This window comes from Hyperolius riggenbachi, chromosome 4 (genome assembly GCF_040937935.1).
Source record: "Hyperolius riggenbachi isolate aHypRig1 chromosome 4, aHypRig1.pri, whole genome shotgun sequence".
NCBI classification, from domain to species: Eukaryota; Metazoa; Chordata; class Amphibia; order Anura; family Hyperoliidae; genus Hyperolius; species Hyperolius riggenbachi.
The window spans coordinates 48,619,395-48,638,395 of record NC_090649.1 but is presented as its reverse complement, the minus strand read 5'-3'; the positions used below and the strand labels follow the sequence as shown (position 1 = coordinate 48,638,395).

At 44.7% G+C, this 19,001-nt stretch overlaps 1 protein-coding gene across 3 annotated transcripts in view; it reads left to right on the top strand.

Moving 5' to 3' along the window:
• The window catches only part of PKHD1 (PKHD1 ciliary IPT domain containing fibrocystin/polyductin), a 607,682-nt gene that overhangs the window by 304,756 nt on the left and 283,925 nt on the right, over positions 1-19,001 (top strand). For all 3 annotated transcript variants that reach the window (XM_068280030.1, XM_068280029.1, XM_068280031.1), the window contains exons 42-44: positions 154-266; positions 6,944-7,043; positions 13,627-13,761. In XM_068280030.1, the coding sequence (XP_068136131.1) occupies positions 154-266; positions 6,944-7,043; positions 13,627-13,761 (348 nt within the window). The remainder of the gene's footprint in view (positions 1-153; positions 267-6,943; positions 7,044-13,626; positions 13,762-19,001) is intronic.

Below are 19,001 nucleotides of genomic sequence, written 5' to 3'. Positions count from 1 at the left end.
CACAGTGGGAGCGTGACATGCTGTGCTATCATTAGTGAATGCTACAATTTGCAACCCGTCAGCTGGACACCGAATGTGGGCATTATAGATATTGTCAGATCTAAATATGGCTGCTATAGTAGATGTCTGATGCACTGTGCCATTACTTTTCAGGATAACTGGGTGTGCAGTTCTGGCTATGGCTACTTCTATCACCTCCCACAGACTGGACCTTCCCAAGCTGTCCTGGGTTCCTTCAGGAATAATATGGCTGTGTCGTGTATGAGGTGAGTGATCTACCTGAGGGCTGAAAAGGAGTCCTATATGGTGAATGAAGCCACAGGCTTTAGCCCAAACAGAGTTCCGTTTAGTGCAGCTGCATATTTGCAGCGGAGCATTGGTGGTCAGAAAACAAAAATTGGATATCTCACCAGGATGGAAATGACCACTTCCAAATCTTGCTTGAAAACCAGGAACTCCATCTAAGCAGCTGTGATCCTGGGGAAGAAACCTGAGGGTGAAATCAAGATGTTGGGCAACAGGACAGCCTTTAGACTAACTCTGTGATAATTAGTGATAGCCATGTCGAGTAGAACTCATGGAGCAGTATGTGATTTGTTTGATCAACTGATAGATTTGCAAAGCTTTGATTTGCTGTGATCTCATCTTGCTTTAGCACATGATCATCAGAGGCATAGCTATGGGTGGGCAAGGGAGAGACACATGTCCCCGGGCTCAACACTGTAAGGGGGGGCCCAGAGCATGGCCACCACACCCCCCAAGTGAGTGAGAGGCAATGCGTTGACTGCCCGAAGTGCCCCTGCTTCTCTCCCTCCCTCTACAGAGGAGTGCAGGAGTGTTAACAGCATCAGAACAAGGGGGGCACATCTGGCTAACTATATGGGGTACATCTGGCTATCTAAACATGGGGAAGGGATGCACATCTGGCTACCTGAAGGGGAGCACATCTGGCTATCTAAACAGCATTTTTACATTTGGATCCACCCATGACCACTCCCACATTCTGAGGCATGGCCACGCCCAATTTGTCCAGGGGAGGGGAGGTCCGGGGGCGCAAAAACTGTCTGTGTCCCCGGGCGCTGAAAAGCCTAGCTACGCCTCTGATGATCATGACTGGCAAATCAGAGACTTACATACTTACATCGCCTGACCAAACTGATCACGTGCTTCTCCATGAGATTTACTAGACATGACCATCACTAATAATAATGAGCTGCACCGTGTTACTCTTCCCCGCCACATGCCCCCTGCAAGGGCCATGCAAGTCTGTGGCGATGAGATACAGAGCACCGGAAGTAGCTAAATCGCTGCAATACCGATGCAAAGGCCGCAGCGTGTTAGTGCATGATCCGTGTCTACCGTATGGTTTATGCAGTAATGCAAGTTAATGGATGACACTGTAAGTGTGCACAACATGGTGTGACGCGGCGCGCATGTGTGGACCGATGGGAATCCCAGTGACGTACTTCCTGTACTTCCTGCCCAGCAAGGATTGCATCACTAGCCAGGAGGTGGTGCTATGCATATGACCCTGTCGCAGGGTCATATGAAGGCTGATTTCTGTGGTGTTTGCACCACCAATATGAGGCATGCAACTGGTCTGAATGTCATTTTAGTGGGAGCCAGGCAGGGAGGTAGATTCACAAAGCTTATTTCATGAATCATCTTACTAACTCATGACTTATGTCTTCTTATCATATTATCTCATAAATTAGCTTTCCTTACATGTTTATATTACCAGTTAGCTCTCGTTAAAAGACAACCAAGGCTGTAATCTGAAATTAATTTAATAAAAAGCTATTTTAAAGCTCTTCTAGAATCGGCTGTTGCCAAAGAAACTAACTCACCCGCTCGGCCGTCAAGTACTCGTTTGAAACTCCGCCCCACTTGCAAAACCGCTGTGGCGTGTTTTTTTTCCCTGAAGTGTTGGCGAAGCACTGTGTCCAACCTCACCTGTGTAGACTTAGCCCACCACCAGCTCGGCAGCCAAGACCTAATGGGTGGCTGCTGATCTGGGGTGGGCCGTGGCAATGCAGCTGGATGTGGCCACAGAGCTTCCAAAACAGTATGGCTAAAAATGGCCACGGCAGATTTGCAGATGGGGGGTTGGAGTTTTAGAAGAATAGTGATTTATGGGCAAGCAGGTAAGTTACTGTCCCTGAAACTTTAAAAGAACTTTACATTAAAGTTATTGCTTAGTACAACCTAGGTACCTAATGTAAGAGTGAACAGAGGCGCCAGCAGGATAAAAGGTTCTAAAAGGCTTAAAATCCCTCAGGAGGTGGTGGTGGACTCGCCTCCCCGAAGCAGACAAGATACCGTCAGTTTTATGACAACAGGTTTATTAATATACTCCAATTCAAACAGTGCAACGCGTTTCACAGGTATGTTCCCGCTTCCTCAGGCAATAAACAGATAGGAGTACACAGTATAGTCTGAAGGTCACAAATAGCGCCTCTGAGAGAGAGAGGCGCTATTCGTGACCTTGAGACTATACTGTGTACTCCTATCTGTTTATTGCCTGAGGAAGCGGGAACATACCCGTGAAACGCGTTGCACTGTTTGTTTTGGAGTATATTAATAAACCTGTTGTCATAAAACTGACGGTATCTTGTCTGCTTCGGGGAGGCGAGTCCACCACAACCTCCTGAGGGATTTTAAGCCTTTTAGAACCTTTTATCCTGCTGGCACCTCTGTTCACTCTTACATTATCAATATCCACCCCTGGTGGAGGGGTTGATGCCCATTTTTTCCTTATCTACAGAGAGCAACTTTTAATCCTGAGTGAGGACAGGTCTAATCTCCTCACCTGCCTATACAGTGGTTACCTAGGCGGTAACCCACGTTTGTGAGTATATACATTATATACTTTTCATTTACAACCCCTTGTTTTGCATACTACACTATATTGGGCTCTCGGTATTTCTTTTGTCTTTAACCTAGGTACCTAGTACAACCTTTAACCTCCCTGGCAGTAACCCCGAGTCAGGCTTGGGGTGGAAAGAAGAAGCCTGCAGCGGTAATCCTGAGCCTGACCCGGGGTAGCTGCTGCATGGTATGGGGAGACTGTATGTGCAGCGCATGCATTTGTTTCAACTTACCTCCCCCGGGATCCAGACGCTGGCAGCCATTCTACTTCCGGTCCTCGGAGGCTCTGGATCCCTTGGGTGAGATCGCAGTTTGTCTGTCCGTTTGACAGTGATCTTACTACAGGTTTACAGCACCACCCGGTAGACAGAAGCAGAATTGCAGCGCTGGATCCCACGGAGGTGAGTAGGTGCAGGGCTGCCCCAGATCTCACGGTGGTATGATTTTTTTTCCTGCTTTTAGGATCTAAAAGCATGTGAAACAATTGTACCGCTTTTAGACCCTAAAATCTGGAAATAATCATACCGGCAGGGGAATTAAGGTACGTAAACATGCTATACTGAACTTGGCCAAGGCGGCTGCCTGTGGCCGCCTTGCTCGAGAAACGAGCCTGTGTACAGATGTTCCCCACCCTCCGGTGAGAAGTGAGGTGAGATAATTCAAGAGAAAAGCTTTGTGAATCAGCCCCAAGGAATTCAGGCAAAGCTGTGCGCTGCCATTTATAAACCGCAGTGCATCTTCCATATCTCCTTCCAGGAGCAAAATCATTGAAGCAATATATCCGCATTAATCATTAGCAGCCATTTATAATCTGCCTGTCTGTGTAGAAAGATTTACCGTTTTCATTATAGTTCAACATATGTCAATGCAAAGCAAAAAATAAATAAAATAAAAACAGATATGGGAATTAAAGCCATCCTCCTACCTGGATATTTTTTATTGCTGCCTTTACACAAACACTAACACTCCGCATCTAGAGAACCTGAACAGTACATCCCCACGATGCGTTCCAATCCGCCGTCACGTGATTACAAACACTTCCGGGTTGAAGGAGGAAGTGTATAGTCACATGACAGCATTTTGGAACGCATCGTAGGAGGTGCCGAGGGACGGAGTGAAGATGACGACTCATGGGTAAGATTAACCCCCACTTGCCCACCCGCACAGGTGATGTAATTAACTGGATGAAATCTGAATAACACCTATTCGGATGACCTCCCAACATTTTGGAAAAGGAAACTGAGACAATTAGGCCACATCCCTAACCACACCCCCAAAACTCCCCTAGTCCCGCATGCCATAAAGATTGTTTACGAAAATTAAAAAAAAAAATATTGAGGCGCCAGCCGCCAATCTGAGATCACATACATTCATACATTCCTACCTCCCTCCCTCCCTCCGAATGTGCCCTCGTGTCCCCCTGTTTGCAGAGTAAAGTTTGCAGCGGAGCAGCTTTCATCTTACCGTCCATCCTCGCATACAATACAATACAATACAATAACATTTCTATAGCGCTTTTCTCCCATAGGACTCAAAGCGCTTAGGCTCTCTCAGATTCAGTAATTAGTAGGATGAAGTATTCACACAACAAAAGTTATATTTCTGCAAATGCCAAACTGAACAGGTGGGTTTTCAGTCTGGATTTAAACACGTCCAGGGATGGAGCTGTCCTGATCTGTTGAGGTAAGGAGTTCCAAAACGTAGGGGCAGCATGACATAAAGCTCTGGGACCAAAAGTTTCCAAGTGGGCTCTAGGTATGACTAGATTATTAGAACCTGTGGATCTGAGAATGCGGGGATTGCTACGCAGCTGCAACATATCTCTCATGTATCCAGGGCCCAGATTATTCAGGGATTTAAATGTCAATAGGCCGATCTTGAATAGGACCCTCCATTCTATAGGTAGCCAGTGAAGGTAGTGCTGGACTGGCGTTATGTGGCAGTGACGGGGTTGGTTGGTTAGCAGTCTGGCAGCAGTATTCTGTATCAGCTGTAGGCGGTACAAGACCTTTTTTGGAAGGCCAGTGTAGAGAGCATTGCAGTAGTCCAGTCGGGATGTGATGAAGGCATGGACTAAGGTTGGTAGATCTTCTGGGGGGATGAGGTGCTTGATTTTTGCAATGTTCTTAAGGTGAAAATAGGATGATTTCACCACAGCAGAGATTTGAGTTCTGAAGTTTAAATCCCCATCAATTAGAACTCCCAGGCTACGCACATGATTAGAGCTGCGTAGATCCGTGCCTCCTATTCCCAGTGGTGAAGACTGCAAGTTAGGTTGTTTTGTTATCATGCTCTGCCCTCCAATCAGAAGGACTTCAGTTTTGTCTGCATTTAGTTTCAGCCAGTTGTCATTCATCCATTTCTGTAGTTCATGTAAGCAGGCGTTTATAGTTAGAGTTGGGTCTGTCACACCAGGCTTGAAGGAAAGATATAGTTGGGTGTCGTCTGCATAGCAGTGCTATGTCAGGCCATGTTTTTGGATTCGTTTTCCCAGCGGTAACATGCATACCGGCATCTGGCTTCAGTCTGCTTCCTGTGATGAAACAGGAAGCAGGAATCAATGAAGAGCCAGATGTCGGTATGCGAGGATGGACGGTAAGATGAAAGCCGCTCCGCTGCGCACTTTACTCTGCAAACATGGGAGACACAGGGACACATTCAAAGGGAGGTATGAATGTATGTGATTGCCGGCATCCCGCATCTCATATTGGTGGCTGGCGCCTCGATCATTTTTTCCCCCTCTGCTCATTGCCGGCCGGGACACAAGAGGGCCATACCGGGATAGCGGGAGAGCCCCCCCAAATTGGGACAGTCCTGCAGAATTCGGGACTGTTGGGGGGCATGCTTACCTCCAGACCCACCACTGCCCTATACCCTAACATATAAGGTATATACAATATGTGTCCCTGACACTGCCACTTCCTAGCAGGATTCTTCAGACCAATAATTTTGGACTGGACACTTTTTGCTCAAATGTAAATAAAAGCTGAGAAATGTTTTTTTTTCCCCACAATAATGCCTCTTGTACAGCGTCTTATTATCTTTCGGTAGACACCTATGTCATTTCCTGTCAAAAAATTACTTGCTGATAGAATAAAAGTAACTTTAAAGAGACTCTGTAACAAAAAAAAACTTACCTCGGGAGCGAGGAAGCCTCAGGGTTGGGACTTCCTCCTCCCCTGTAGCTGCAGGCAGTCCAGCGCTGGCTCCCGCAATCCTGGCTCGACAAGCCTGACAAGCTGAATTTATTTACCTTCCCTGGCTCCAGCGGGGGCGCTGTTGCGGCTCTCAGCACGGAGATAGACGAAAATAGCCAATTTCCATCGGGTCCGCTCTACTGCGCAGGTGCAGGAGACTTGCGCCTGCGCAGTAGAGCAGACCGACAGCGATCGGCTATTTCCGCCTATCTCCGAGCGGAGAGCCGATACTGCGCCTGCGCTGGAGCCAGGAAGGTAAATATTTACATCCCCGCCTTTCTGGGAGCTTTTTCGCTATTGCCGTGGGACACAGGAGGACGGGGGAAGCCTCGATAGGATACAGAGGTTTCCCCCTACCCCCCAGGGAACGTTTTTTTCCTTACAGGTTTTCTTTAACCTCCTTGCCGGTCTAAAAAATCCGGCAAGGAGGCAGCGCCGCACTTTTTTTTAATTTTTTTTTTCTTAAATCATGTAGCGAGCCCAGGGCTTCGGCTTCGGCGAACGGGATTTCCTGGAGGGCTTCCCCCGTCGTCAATGACGTCATTGGGAGTCCCGGGCCACCCCTCGGCGCTGCCTGGCACTGATTGGCCAGGCAGCGCACTGGGTCTGAGGGGGGGGGGCATGCAGCGCGACGGATAGCGGCCATCGTGCGCGGGGCGGCGGCGATCAGTGTGCTGGCGCAGCTAGCAAAGTGCTAGCTGCGTCCAGCAAAAAAAAAATTAAACAAATCGGCCCAGCAGGGCCTGAGCGGCACCCTCCGGCGGCTTAGCCAAGGAGGTTAAGTCAAAATTTTTGTGGGGGGTGGGGGTGCTGAGAGAAATAAAAAGACACCACCGTGCAATTATTTGTGAGAAAACTCATGTGTGTTCCTCCCCCAGATCTGCCCTGTGGATTCACCCCGAGTACACCCCCATCGGTCACAACGTCTCCACGGTATTCGGGGGCTTCACTGCCTGGAGCAGCAGAGGCGGGGCGCAGGTACTGTATGCAGGACCACTTTCTTTGCATCAGATTCAACCATATTCACCAAGTATGACAGAACTCGCACCCGGAAATGTAGTACACACCAGTATTGAACATAGTGCAAATCAACAGACTGAGTACAATGAACATAGGAGACAGCCATATAGATATTGAGGCATAGATGGCAGTAGTGCAGGGATACCAGCGTGGAGGGAGATGGAGGCTTGGGGGTTTTGCTGTGAAAGAGGCTTGAGCTAAGAGGGAGGACTGCTTGGGGGAAAGAGGTGTTTCTCTACCTGGAGGATTTGGTTGGGATGGGACTGCCGGGGTGGGAGGGGTCAAGCATCATCCTGTTGGCCCTAGACCTCATTTTAGATATGTGAAGGAGGTCCAGCGTTGGCCTATTGATCCTCTCCACACTGATAATTACTCTTTGGAGTTTGTACCTGTCACTTGTGGTTGCACCTGCGTACCAGCAGGGGCAGCTCTAGGCTCTGGGCAGAAAAAAGAATTGGTGGCCCCTTTGACCCTCCAATGTCAATATGGTATCTTACGCATGGTAAATGGACACGTCCTTTGCGGACACTTCAAAGCCGCCTTGCAAATGCTGCACCAGTTTAGCCTGCTGCTTTGGTGCCCTTGCTCCTGCGGTGCCATGGCCTAGGTGGCCTTGGCCTAAATCCAGCCCTGGACGGTAATGGAGGAGAAGGGAGTAAACTCGGTGGTCAGCAGCTCCCGCGGCACACCGATCTTCCACCGTTGTGCACGGAAAAGCCATTTCATCGCGGTACGCCGTCTTCAGTCCCTTCGCCTGGCACGCTTCTCACAAACCGCTAATGTTTGCTGCAAATCTCCAAATGTCTTTTACAAATTGGCAGATAAAAAGCAGAAGGAAGGAGCGCCGTTTCTTCGAAATCACACAAAGAAATGAGGAAAATGGCATCTCTCCTAAATGGGGAAGATTAACATACTTTAGTGCTGCAAACAATCTGCTTAAATGCTGCTAATTCTCATTTCTGGCTTGGCTTGCAGTTTAAACAAAAGAATGATTGGCTACACTTCAGAGCGGCATTAGGGAAGATTAGTAGTGACTGGGAGGAATACCCAGACCGACCCGCTAAAGGGACGCCAGCTCGGAAAATATCTTCTGTCGCGGGCCGCTTAGAGAGGTGCAAAGTGTCAGCTCTGTGCCCTAGACACAGAAAAGAGGCACTGTCATGTGCTGGCAGTATGAATAACGGTGCTGAATAAATGTGTAGGGATGCTCATTTGAATTCGGCGGAATTTAAATTTCCACATTTCCGATCGGTAATTTGGATTTCTGCGGTAATACGTCATTACCGCAACTCGATAATTTTAGCTCCATCACAGAACTCGGAATCATTGGACCAATCCGAGAATGCAGAATTTTTCCATGGAAAACCGGATCATGCGGTCATTTTGAACCTATCACAAGACTGCATTCTCTAAAGCAAAAAAAAAAAAAAAAAAAGAAAGACAAAATACTCCTCGAAAATCAGAAATACGGAAATTGGCGTAGGTGGAAATCGTAATTTTAATGAAATCTGAAATGGGGATTTCCGACCATCCCCACCTCCATATTCTTCTCACTTTCAGTTGCTCTTTAAGTTGCTCAGAGTTCTTCTTTAAACTGCACTTTTGGGCACTTACTTAAAGAGGAACTGTCATGGAAATCTTAAAATTTAAAACACATACAAATAAGAAGTACATTTCTTCCAGAGTAAAATGAGCCATAAATGACTTTTCTCCTATATTGCTGTCACAGTAGGCAGTAGAAATCTGACATTACCAACAGATTTTGGGCTATTCCATCTCTCCATAAGGTAATCTCAGCATACCCTTTATTCTTTATAAAGATATTCCCTGAAAAAGATTTATACAATGATGCTGGACAGTGTCCTTGCTAGCTGTACTGCCAACTGCCAATCACTAAGTGCTTTTAAAAACAAAGGAAACCCTAAGAACCCCCTATGAGAAGATGGGCTAGTCCAAAATCTGTCGGTAATGTCAGATTTCTACTACTCACTGTAAATGACAGCAACATAGGAGAAAAGTAATTTATGGCTCATTTAACTCTGGAAGAAATGTACTTCTTATTTGTATAAGTTCTTATCTGTATATGTTTACATATATTTGAAATTTTCTGATTTTCGGGACAGAGGTCCTTTAAAATCTAGTAGGCCCCTCAGCAGCCTTGCTGTGCTGGAACTGTTACCTCACACTGTCACGGACGCATCCTGGAACCGCCCGTGAAGAAAAAGCGATCGCGCTCGATTCTCTGCATCGATTGCGATTCAGATCAATAGAATCTGGATTGGTTGTGTAGGGGCTACCTGTAGCAACCTGGAGTTTCCCTTTCTCCCAGCTGTCACGGAACAGCCAGGAGGAACGTAGGCGAATCTGGAAGATTCGCCGTCGGTTTCTCCGATTTCTTGGTCAGATCTGCTGGTCTTTGCAGCGAACAGAACTGACATTCCTGGGGTTTTTTCTTTTTTTTCTTATTCCCTCCTTCCACCAAAAGGCACTAGCCTGCTGCAGAGTGTCCCTGGCTTCAAGTTGTGCTGATGGCCCATCCATCAGGTATAGTTGATAAGCACGATGGCAGAAACAATTTAGTTGGGGAAAAGTCAGACATTCTGGCTCCCTTCCAGCAGGGGAGCTGACACGTAGCTTGCTGCCCCAAACTTCAAAGAGCCTTTGCCTGGGAATGACCTGCTGTAAATCCCAGATGTATCTCATATTCCATAAACTGCTATATGTGTCATATTTTCTGTGTTGCCAGGCTGGCAGACCCTCCAAACTAACAGAGCATGCTTGGCCCTATCTGGCGCTGGTTCTGAGGAAGTTTCAGAACATTCTGAGGTAAAGACTGCCAGTTAGGCAGTTCGAAAGTGCCCTGATGATACCACAGGGGTCCCACCACTAATGTTTGGTATCAGGCTGCTGGGTAAATCGAGGCAGACCTGAAAATGTTAGTAAATCTGCCCTGACCTGTACGGTTCTGTGAGATAGAGCCCATATATGGTTAGATATGATTTCTGGTCCCCAGGACAAGGGGAGGACTCATCTCATATTCTAAGGGGGTGTGTGGCTCCCGCCCTCACTCCCTCCCACTGGATCAGGGGCATAAGAATGGCAGAGGAGCCAAACTCTGTGTCCTCCACACTGAAACATCATCTTGATCTCATCTGTGCCAGCTTGAGGATATGCTGGCATCCACCTGGTCTGAACTCTGAACTTTGATCTGAAACAAAGGATTTTACCAAGGACTTTATGATTCTTCCCACAAAAAGGACATCTCTCCATGAAACTAAGTATTTTTCCCCCTGTCTTTTATTTTTCATACTGGCTAATTGTCTGTATTAATTATTTATATTGCCCGTGAATAAAATACTTTATCAAAGTCATTCACTGTTCCGCTACTCTATTATTCAGCATACACAGAAACTGAACTCAGATCTCTGAAGAGACGCTACTATTGTTGATATCTAGACAGAATAGAGTGTGTTTAACCGTTTTTATTCGCAGGACCAGTCAGTCAGTCGGGTCCACTGGCCCATACCAGTGGTGGTGGCAGATACCCTGAAATAGTGTGTAAAGTTGTAATTACCGTGCCTCACAGGCTCCCTTCTGGTCGGGCTGCTGCCCAAATTTCTGTCTGTTTCTGCACAAAGATCGCGACCAAAGCTTGCATGGTCTGTGTGCTGAAACCGATTGGAAGGCAATTTGCGGTCTGACCACTAGGGCTCCTGTGACACACACCACACTTCCATATTAAAGGGCCCTTCCTGTTGGGCCCATTGCTCTCTTTTCACGCCCCCCGTGTCAGGTGCTGACCAGGACTGCCAGATGGTACAAGCTGCTCTACCCCATACGCGGCACAGATGAGAGGGAGGAGGAGCATTAGCAGGGTGGAAGAGGCGGGGCATAGGGAATCACATGGCGGATGGTGGGAAGAAAGGTGACAGAGTGGATGAAATGGACCACGGTAACGGCACTCATGAAAACAGGACTAGAAGAAAAGAAAGTACCTAATAGAAAAAAAGACCTTGGTATTGGCTAGTATGGATTATCGTGGTAATTTTAGACAAAGCACGAGACACAGATATTTCCGAGTATTCCTGAGTCTTGTGATTGGCCTAAAATTTTTGTGGTATTCCAATTACCGCATTAAAGTGGTCTGAAACTCTGACATAACATTCAATAAAAATCTTTCCTACTTTTTTATTACTCATACAGTTATCATATTTGCTTTTGTGCCTAAGTAATATTGTCTGTTTACAAATTACAAGTTTCCAAAGTGTAGTTTTCATTGCCCTGAAAGCTGCCATTGCATTTTATTCTTTTTCTATTATAACTACTTTTTATTATATATTAAAATCTTCTATTATGAACGCTGTGTGTGCCTGAAGCAGAGACAGTTTCTCAGAGTGTTTGTTTACATTCCAGTGTTGATAAATTTGTGTTTAAAGGGACACTTAAGCCAGAAAAAAAAATGAGTTTTACTCACCTGGGGCTTCTACCAGCCCCCTGCAGCAGTCCTGTGCCCTCGCAGCCACTCACTAATCCTCTGGTCCCCCGCTGCCAGCTAGTTTCGCTTTTTTGGGCCTTAACGTGTACAAAGATATGAGTTGCCGCATTACCTACGCATAGATATGCGGCAACGCGTATTTTTGTACGCGTTGCGGCCCGCAATAGCGCTAATTGCAGTCGGGAATGCGGAGAAAGCTACGCGTGGCCAGTCCTGTCGGCAAAAATGAAACTAGCTGGCAGCGGGGGACCAGAGGATTAGTGAGTGGCTGTGAGGGCACAGGACTGCTGCAGGGGGCTGGTAGAAACCCCAGGTGAGTAAAACTCATTTTTTTTTCTGGCTTAAGTGTCACTTTAACAAGTAAAAAAAGATACTGTTATCTCCAGTTTGGATGCGGATTTGAAGCTGAATAGCAGGAGAATGTGCTTTGTTTAACCATTTCAGTCATGTTCAGCTAGAATGTTTTGCTTGGATAGAAGCTTTCAAGCTGTGAGGAATCTATTACAACAAAGTAGAAATGCTGGCTTTCAGACCACTTTAAAATTCTGCATTCTATGATTGGTCCAATACTTCCGAATCAACTAAGAGGATGCAGAAAATGACCAAAAAAAGACTCATCGGAAATTTGTGTATTCCATAATCGGCATTGGCGGAAATCGTAATTTCTGGGCTATGAGAAATTGGCATTTCCGACAATCTCTTTTTGTGAATTATTTATTGTACATTGATGTAACAGTGACATATTCCCTGGTGTTAGTGAGGCCAGCAATTCATGTCACTGAATGTTTCTCAGACAGGCTACCATGGTAATGTCCCAACCACAGTCTACCACAGTCAGGGCTGGTGCTACCGTAGGGGCAACCTTGGTAATTGCTAGCTGTCAGATCCCTCCATGTCTTCCCCCCAACAAATCATTCTGCAGCTCTTTAAAAACTTGGAGGTCTCACTAGGCACCATATGAGAGCGGATGGCTATCCGCCAAGTGCATTACCTCCGTTTTGTTCATAATGTTTTGGGCTGAAGCACCCTCCTGAGGAAGTGAAATCCTGTTCACGAAACACGTTGAGTACTGCCTTGCTTGCTGTAGTACCGAAGTTAAAAATATCTAAATCCCCTGTAGTGGAGACAATTATTGCTCAATTTCCCATTTTTGGAATGTTGTTTTTTCCTTATGCTCTATCTCATACGAATGTATCTTGGTTTGGGTTTAACTATATGCATGTGGCCAACTGTATGACTCATCAAAGTCTAGGGCCAATTTAGGAGGAATCCAATTAACTTATCAGTAAGTTTTTGGGATGTGGGAAGAAACCAGAGTGCCCAGATGAAACCCATGCAAACACAGGGAGAACACAGTGGCCTAGTAATGGGGATTGCAGAGTTTGCATCCGCACTGGCTCCTTTGGGTCAAAGGGAGGCCCCATAGGGCCCTCCCTCAACTGCATTGAGGTCCTGTGCTGCTAATAATCACTTCTATAGATGCTTTGAATGGTGGTAATCATTAACAAACTGTTCCCCATCCCCTTCTTGCAGTTTGACATTGTGGTTGTCATTAGCAGGTTTAGGGGCGCCGTATCGTTATGAATAGATTGCTTTTGGGCCCCAATGTAAAACTTGCACTGGGGCCCATAGCTCCTTAGCTACAACACTGGGAGAACATATATATATACTCTGTGCAGATAGTGCTCTTGCTGGCATTTGAATCAGGGCCCTAGTGCTGCAAAGGAGAGTGCTATCCACCATGCTACCCATGACTTCTCTTAGACCTGACCATCAACACTGCTGACAAGTGTAGCCTATCACCACACAGTTTCTGCTGACAAATGAAGTCCATAACCACATTGTTGATTGCAGATTTATTGCTGTCGCTCAATTCTTGTGCATAGAATCACCGGGGTTCGCATTAACATTAGATAGGTGCAGAGAGTTCTCAGAGACAGGAAGTAGATTCAATGTCATCCTTTTGGGGATGTGGTATGGATAATGGTTGAAATACATGTACTTCCTGCAGCTGGGCATTAACATCCCTTTCCCTTCACTGCCCAGATCTCTCGGTGTGCAAACATCTCTTTTAAAGACTTCAAGATCTACTCCTGCCAAGAATTTGGGCTAAACATCAGCGAAAGCGGCGGGAACACCACCGTTTCGGATAGTTTATTGCTTGGCCATTTTGACGGCGAGGTAAGTGATGAAATTTAATATTTCCGCACAGAGTTAGAAGGCATAAATAACCTTTTGACAGTTCCGCAAAGACCGACCCGTCCGCTGCGCTGCTGCCATATCCGAGAACACGGCGAGCATCGCTCTGAGCTCTGGAAACAAATTTGATAAAAGTAAGATTCCGAGCTTCACTTTTACTCATGTCTCAATCCCTCAGCATGTTTAATAACGGCAAAAATATTGTATTTTATTAGCTCGACTAATAATAACATAGTGGGTTTGTGTGTGTGTGTGTCCCGGAGCATATAGGTGATGGCTTGAACTGTATTTCATTATTTTCAGGCTCTCAAGGGATTTGTGCGATATACAAAATCTTGGGGATAAGAATAATGCCCAGAATATATAGCTGCATGCTGAGAAACACTTCTGGGGACTTGACGCTTGTCGCTCGTTTTTACAAACAGGTCAACTTCAGGAAATCTTCTCTTGACCAAATTGACCTTGATGTGAGAAGGTCATCAGATCTTTTGAGGTGAACTTAAAAAAATATACCAAGTTACTCAACCAGCTAAGAGAAGTGCATTCGGAAAGTAATGAGACCCGTTCACTTTTCTTTATGATTTTTGGTAAACTTATTTATATAGTCATTTTTTTGCTCCTCAAGCTCTTTTTTATTTTAATAAGTAGAAACTGAAGTACCATATTTTCTCAAGCATTCAGGGCTATTAACCTGGCTGTGACCATAGATGTAGATGGAGAACAAAAATGGTCCAAGGACTGAGCCCTGTGGTACTCTAATAGAAAGAGGATGGGAGGAAGTATGCTTTATTGTAGTGGTCCAAGGACTGAGCCTTGTGGTACTCTAATAGAAAGAGGATGAGAGGAGGTGTGCCATACAACTGTACTGATCAACAACTGTGTTTTTATCCATATCAATCATGTTTATCCACATATTGTTTAGAAAATATTTATACAGTGCCAAGGAAGACATTGAAGCAATATAGATCTGAATTAATAATAACCTTAATGTTGCCACTTGAACTATAGCTCTGGAGCAGCCCCTATCAATATTCATTGAGTGTGAAGATTGGTTGTAGTAAATTAATTTCATCATACGTAATTAAGAAAGGCAAACACACAAATGTACAGAGACCCAAGGAAGGGCAGAAATTTAGCCATTTAAAACCATCAGCTGCTGGTTAATTGATATGTAGGTACTGACATTACCGGGCTGAATTGCTTCCTCTTCTTGGGCAAGTGCACATTTTTCTTGGGTCTCTAGAAAGCTTAAAAGGGCACTACAGCGAAAAATTGTAAAATTTAAAATATGTGCAAACATATACAAACAGGAAGTACGTTTTTTCCAGAGTAAAATGAGCCATAAATGACTTTTCTCCTATAATGCTGTCACTTACAGTAGGTAGTAGAAATCTGACAGAAGTGACAGGTTTTGGACTAGTCCATCTCTTCATAGAGGATTTTCAGCAAGGCTTTAATTCTTTATAAAGATATTCCCTAAAAAGGATTTAAACAATGATGATGGCCAGCTTCCCTGCTCGCTACACAGTTTTTTTGGCAGCTGGACAGAGCAACTGAATTCACCAATTGCTTTTCAAAATAAACATATCCCTGAGAATCCCCTATAAAGAGATGGACTAGTCCAAAGCCTGTCACTTCTGTCAGATTTCTACTACCTACTGTAAGTGACAGCAACATTGGAAAAAAGTAATTTATGGCTCATTTTACTCTGGAAAAAATGTACTCATTTGTGTGTTTGCACATATTTTAAATTTTACAGGTTTTCGCTCTAGTGCCCCTTTAAGTGAAAGAAGTTTGGAAGAGCCATGACTTCTAAAGATGGCTTCCAACCAAACTGAACAGAACCTCCCAGAATTGAATGGCATAGTCATGTACCTGGGGGCTACCTCCATCCAACCTGATATTTCTTTGCTTCAGATTGCCATGGCTATTTACCATACTATTCCCCAATCCCCATAACTCTATACTAAAATTCCATGTTACCGGCCTTTCCCCTTTAACTGGGCTGCAAAGAGGCAACAGAATTTTTTTTTTTTGTTGAAGGCCGAATGATCCAGGGAACATTATTCAATGTTCCCTGGATCATTCAGCCTTCAACAAAAAAAAAAAATAAACAACCTCCACAACATTTTTCTAGCGTTTTATTTTGAAAGCCATCCTATATCTGTACTTAGCCTTAGGGCCCTTTTACACTTAATCAGTTGGTATGCGTTAGTGTGCGTTAGTACGTGTTTTTTCCATAGCAGTGCATCGTGAAAAAGATTTCAGTTAAAACGTGTGTAGTGTGAACTGTGCCATAGGAAAAAATGGGCATTACGTTGAAAATCATTTTTTTCAGTTATAACTGAGAGCAACTGATTGAGTGTAAAAGGGGCCTAGCTGTGCCCATACATGGTACAATTTTTTTTCATCCAATCTTACCATTTCTATGTAGTAGAAGGGTGAATTAAGTGAATATACTGAAAGGATAATTTAGGCAGTTCCCTTATATTACATAGAAATGGTAAGATTGGATGAAAAAATTGTACCATGTATGGCCACCATTAGGCAAATGCGTGTAAATTAAACATCATAATATTTTGATTTATCCTTTAAATCCTTTTCTTTAAAGAGGAACTACAGTGAAAATAATGTAGTAAAAAAAGTGCTTCATTTTTTACCATAATTATGTATAAATGATTTAGTCAGTGTTTGCTCATTGTAAAATCTTTCCTCTCCCCGATTTACATTCTGACATTTATCACATGGTGACATTGTTACTGTGGGCAGGTTATGTAGCTGCTGCTAGCTGTTTTGGCTGTTAGAGACAGCTGTAAACAGCTAATTCCTGTCTGTGAACATTGTTACATTGTGGCAGTTTGCCCAGAGTACCGCGGTACTCAGAGCTTCTTGTGGGAGGGGTTTCAGCACAAAATCAGTCATACAGCGCCCCCTGATGGTCTGTTTGTGAAAATCATTATATTTCTCATGTAAAAGGGGGTATCAGCTACTGATTGGGATAAAGCTCAATTCTAGGTTGGAGTTCCTCTTTAAGGCCCCTTTTACACTTAGGGCCTGTACACACTGCTGCGCTTGCGCTGCGTTTTTAAAATCGCAAGGTCTTTTGAAAAAGAATGAAAATCGTGATGACTTGTACACACTGGTGCGATGCGTTTTTAGAAAAACGCAATCGCAAGGCCTGCTGCGCTTTTTTCAGCGCAGCGCATGAAAAACGCATTAAAAATGCATGCGCTTGCGTTTTTGCCATGCGTTTTTCAGAAGTCAGTATCCCAGAAGACTCTGCAATCTCCTGATTCCTGTTGAAATGTAAACTAGAAAAAAAAACAAAGGATTCTTTAGCCAATCAGCAATTACAAGAAAAACGCAAACACACAAAAAACGCAGGCAAAAGCGCATGCGTTTTTAAAACTACATGCACTTTAAAAACGCATGCGCTTGCGATTTTGCTTGCGTTTTTCAGTGTGTACAGGCCCTTAATCAGTTATAACTGATTTTCAATGTATTTCCCATGTTTTCCTATGGCACAGTGCACACTACACACGTTTTAACCGAAATCTTTTTCACAATGCCCTGCTATGGAAAAAACGTGTACTAACGGGCACTAACACATACTAACGCACACTTAACACATACCAACGCATTAAGTGTAAAATGGCCCTAAGCGGTGCAGTGATCAGGGGAGCCTGCCACTGCATCACCGCACTGCAGAAATCAGCATGCTTACGACCCTGTGCCACGGTGTGGCGTCCAGGTCCTGTGCATAGTGCTGCTGCACGCTTAGTGACATACTCCCTGTTGGACAGGAAGTACATCACTGGGATTCCTGTCAGTCCACGCATGCGCACCGCATAGCACCGCGCTCCCATCATTTACACATACTGCATCACCCATTGACTTCCACTGCTGCATAATCCATGCCGTAGGGTTAGGGATAGGCCAAGTATAAAGGTTAGTCTTCAGAGCAGATAAGGCGTGAGGGTTAGTGTTAGTAATGGATCAGGGTAAGGGCTAGGAATAGATGAGGTGTAAGGGTTAGTGTTAGGGGTAGGTGACAGGTTAGGGTTAGTTCTGGGAATAGAAATGAGTAGTACTAAGTGTTACTGATAGATGATGGTTGAGGCTAGTGTTAGGAATTATTGAGGTGTGAGGGTTAGTGTTAGGCAACAGGAATGTTGATGCTTAGTGTTGAATATAGATTAGGGTTAGTGACTCGATTTCAGAGGTGAAAGAGTTACTGTTGTGCATAAAATCAAAAATCAATTCATTATTTTTATCTGGTAGAGAAGTAATAAGGATGCTAATCAGGCAATCCAAAAGTTATTTTTCTTCTTCATAAACCATTTCCCAGTTTCTCTGGCTCTTATTTGGTGCATCTGCCGCACAAAGGAAGTTGCAAGGCATGCTGGGTTTTCTTTTTTTCTTCTTTACTTTCCCCTCGGACATAACTAATGCAGCCTGATTGGCTGAAGCCTCTTTCCCTCCTGTTTTTTCCCCTCCCACACCTCTGTTCCTCTCTAATTGGCCAATATTTCTCAGTGCACTTTCTACTGCACAGTTGGGTGGGAGTTGATGAAGACTGGGAGGGGGCCAGGCAAAGATACACAAAAAGAGTAAGGGAGGAAATTATGTCAGGAGGACATAATTTCCTCCCTTACATGAGGAAGCGGGATATGCCTGTGAAACGCGTTGCACTTTCTGGAGTATGTGAATAAATATTTAGTTGAACTCTATCAACATTTTATTTATTGACTTTTATCCTTTTGGCGCCTCTGTTTGCCTGTACATGATCTAAGTCCACCCTTGGTGGAGGGGTGTTGCCCCCTTTTTTTCCAATCTGCAGAGAGCGTCTTCTTAATCCTGAGTGGGGACGGGTCTATTCTCCCCACCTGCCTTTACAGTGGTTGCCTGGTAACCCTACTTTGTGAGTATTAATATTAGGGATGCTCATTCGGATTCCGCGGAAATGCAATTTCCGAAATTCCGATCGGAAATTGCATTTCCGCATCGGAATGCGGAAATCAGTAATGCAAGTGCGGTAGGCGGATTTCCGCCGGAAATCGCGAAAATTTCTGCCAGAAATCGCGGAAATTCCAACCGACTTTAACATCGATTTTCTCAAAAACTATAAGTTCTTTTTGAAAACTTTTTTTTGCATCTTGTTCACATTATTCAGTTTAATAAACCCTGATTTTGGTGTTTCCAGGACTTAAGGGGGCTTTGCT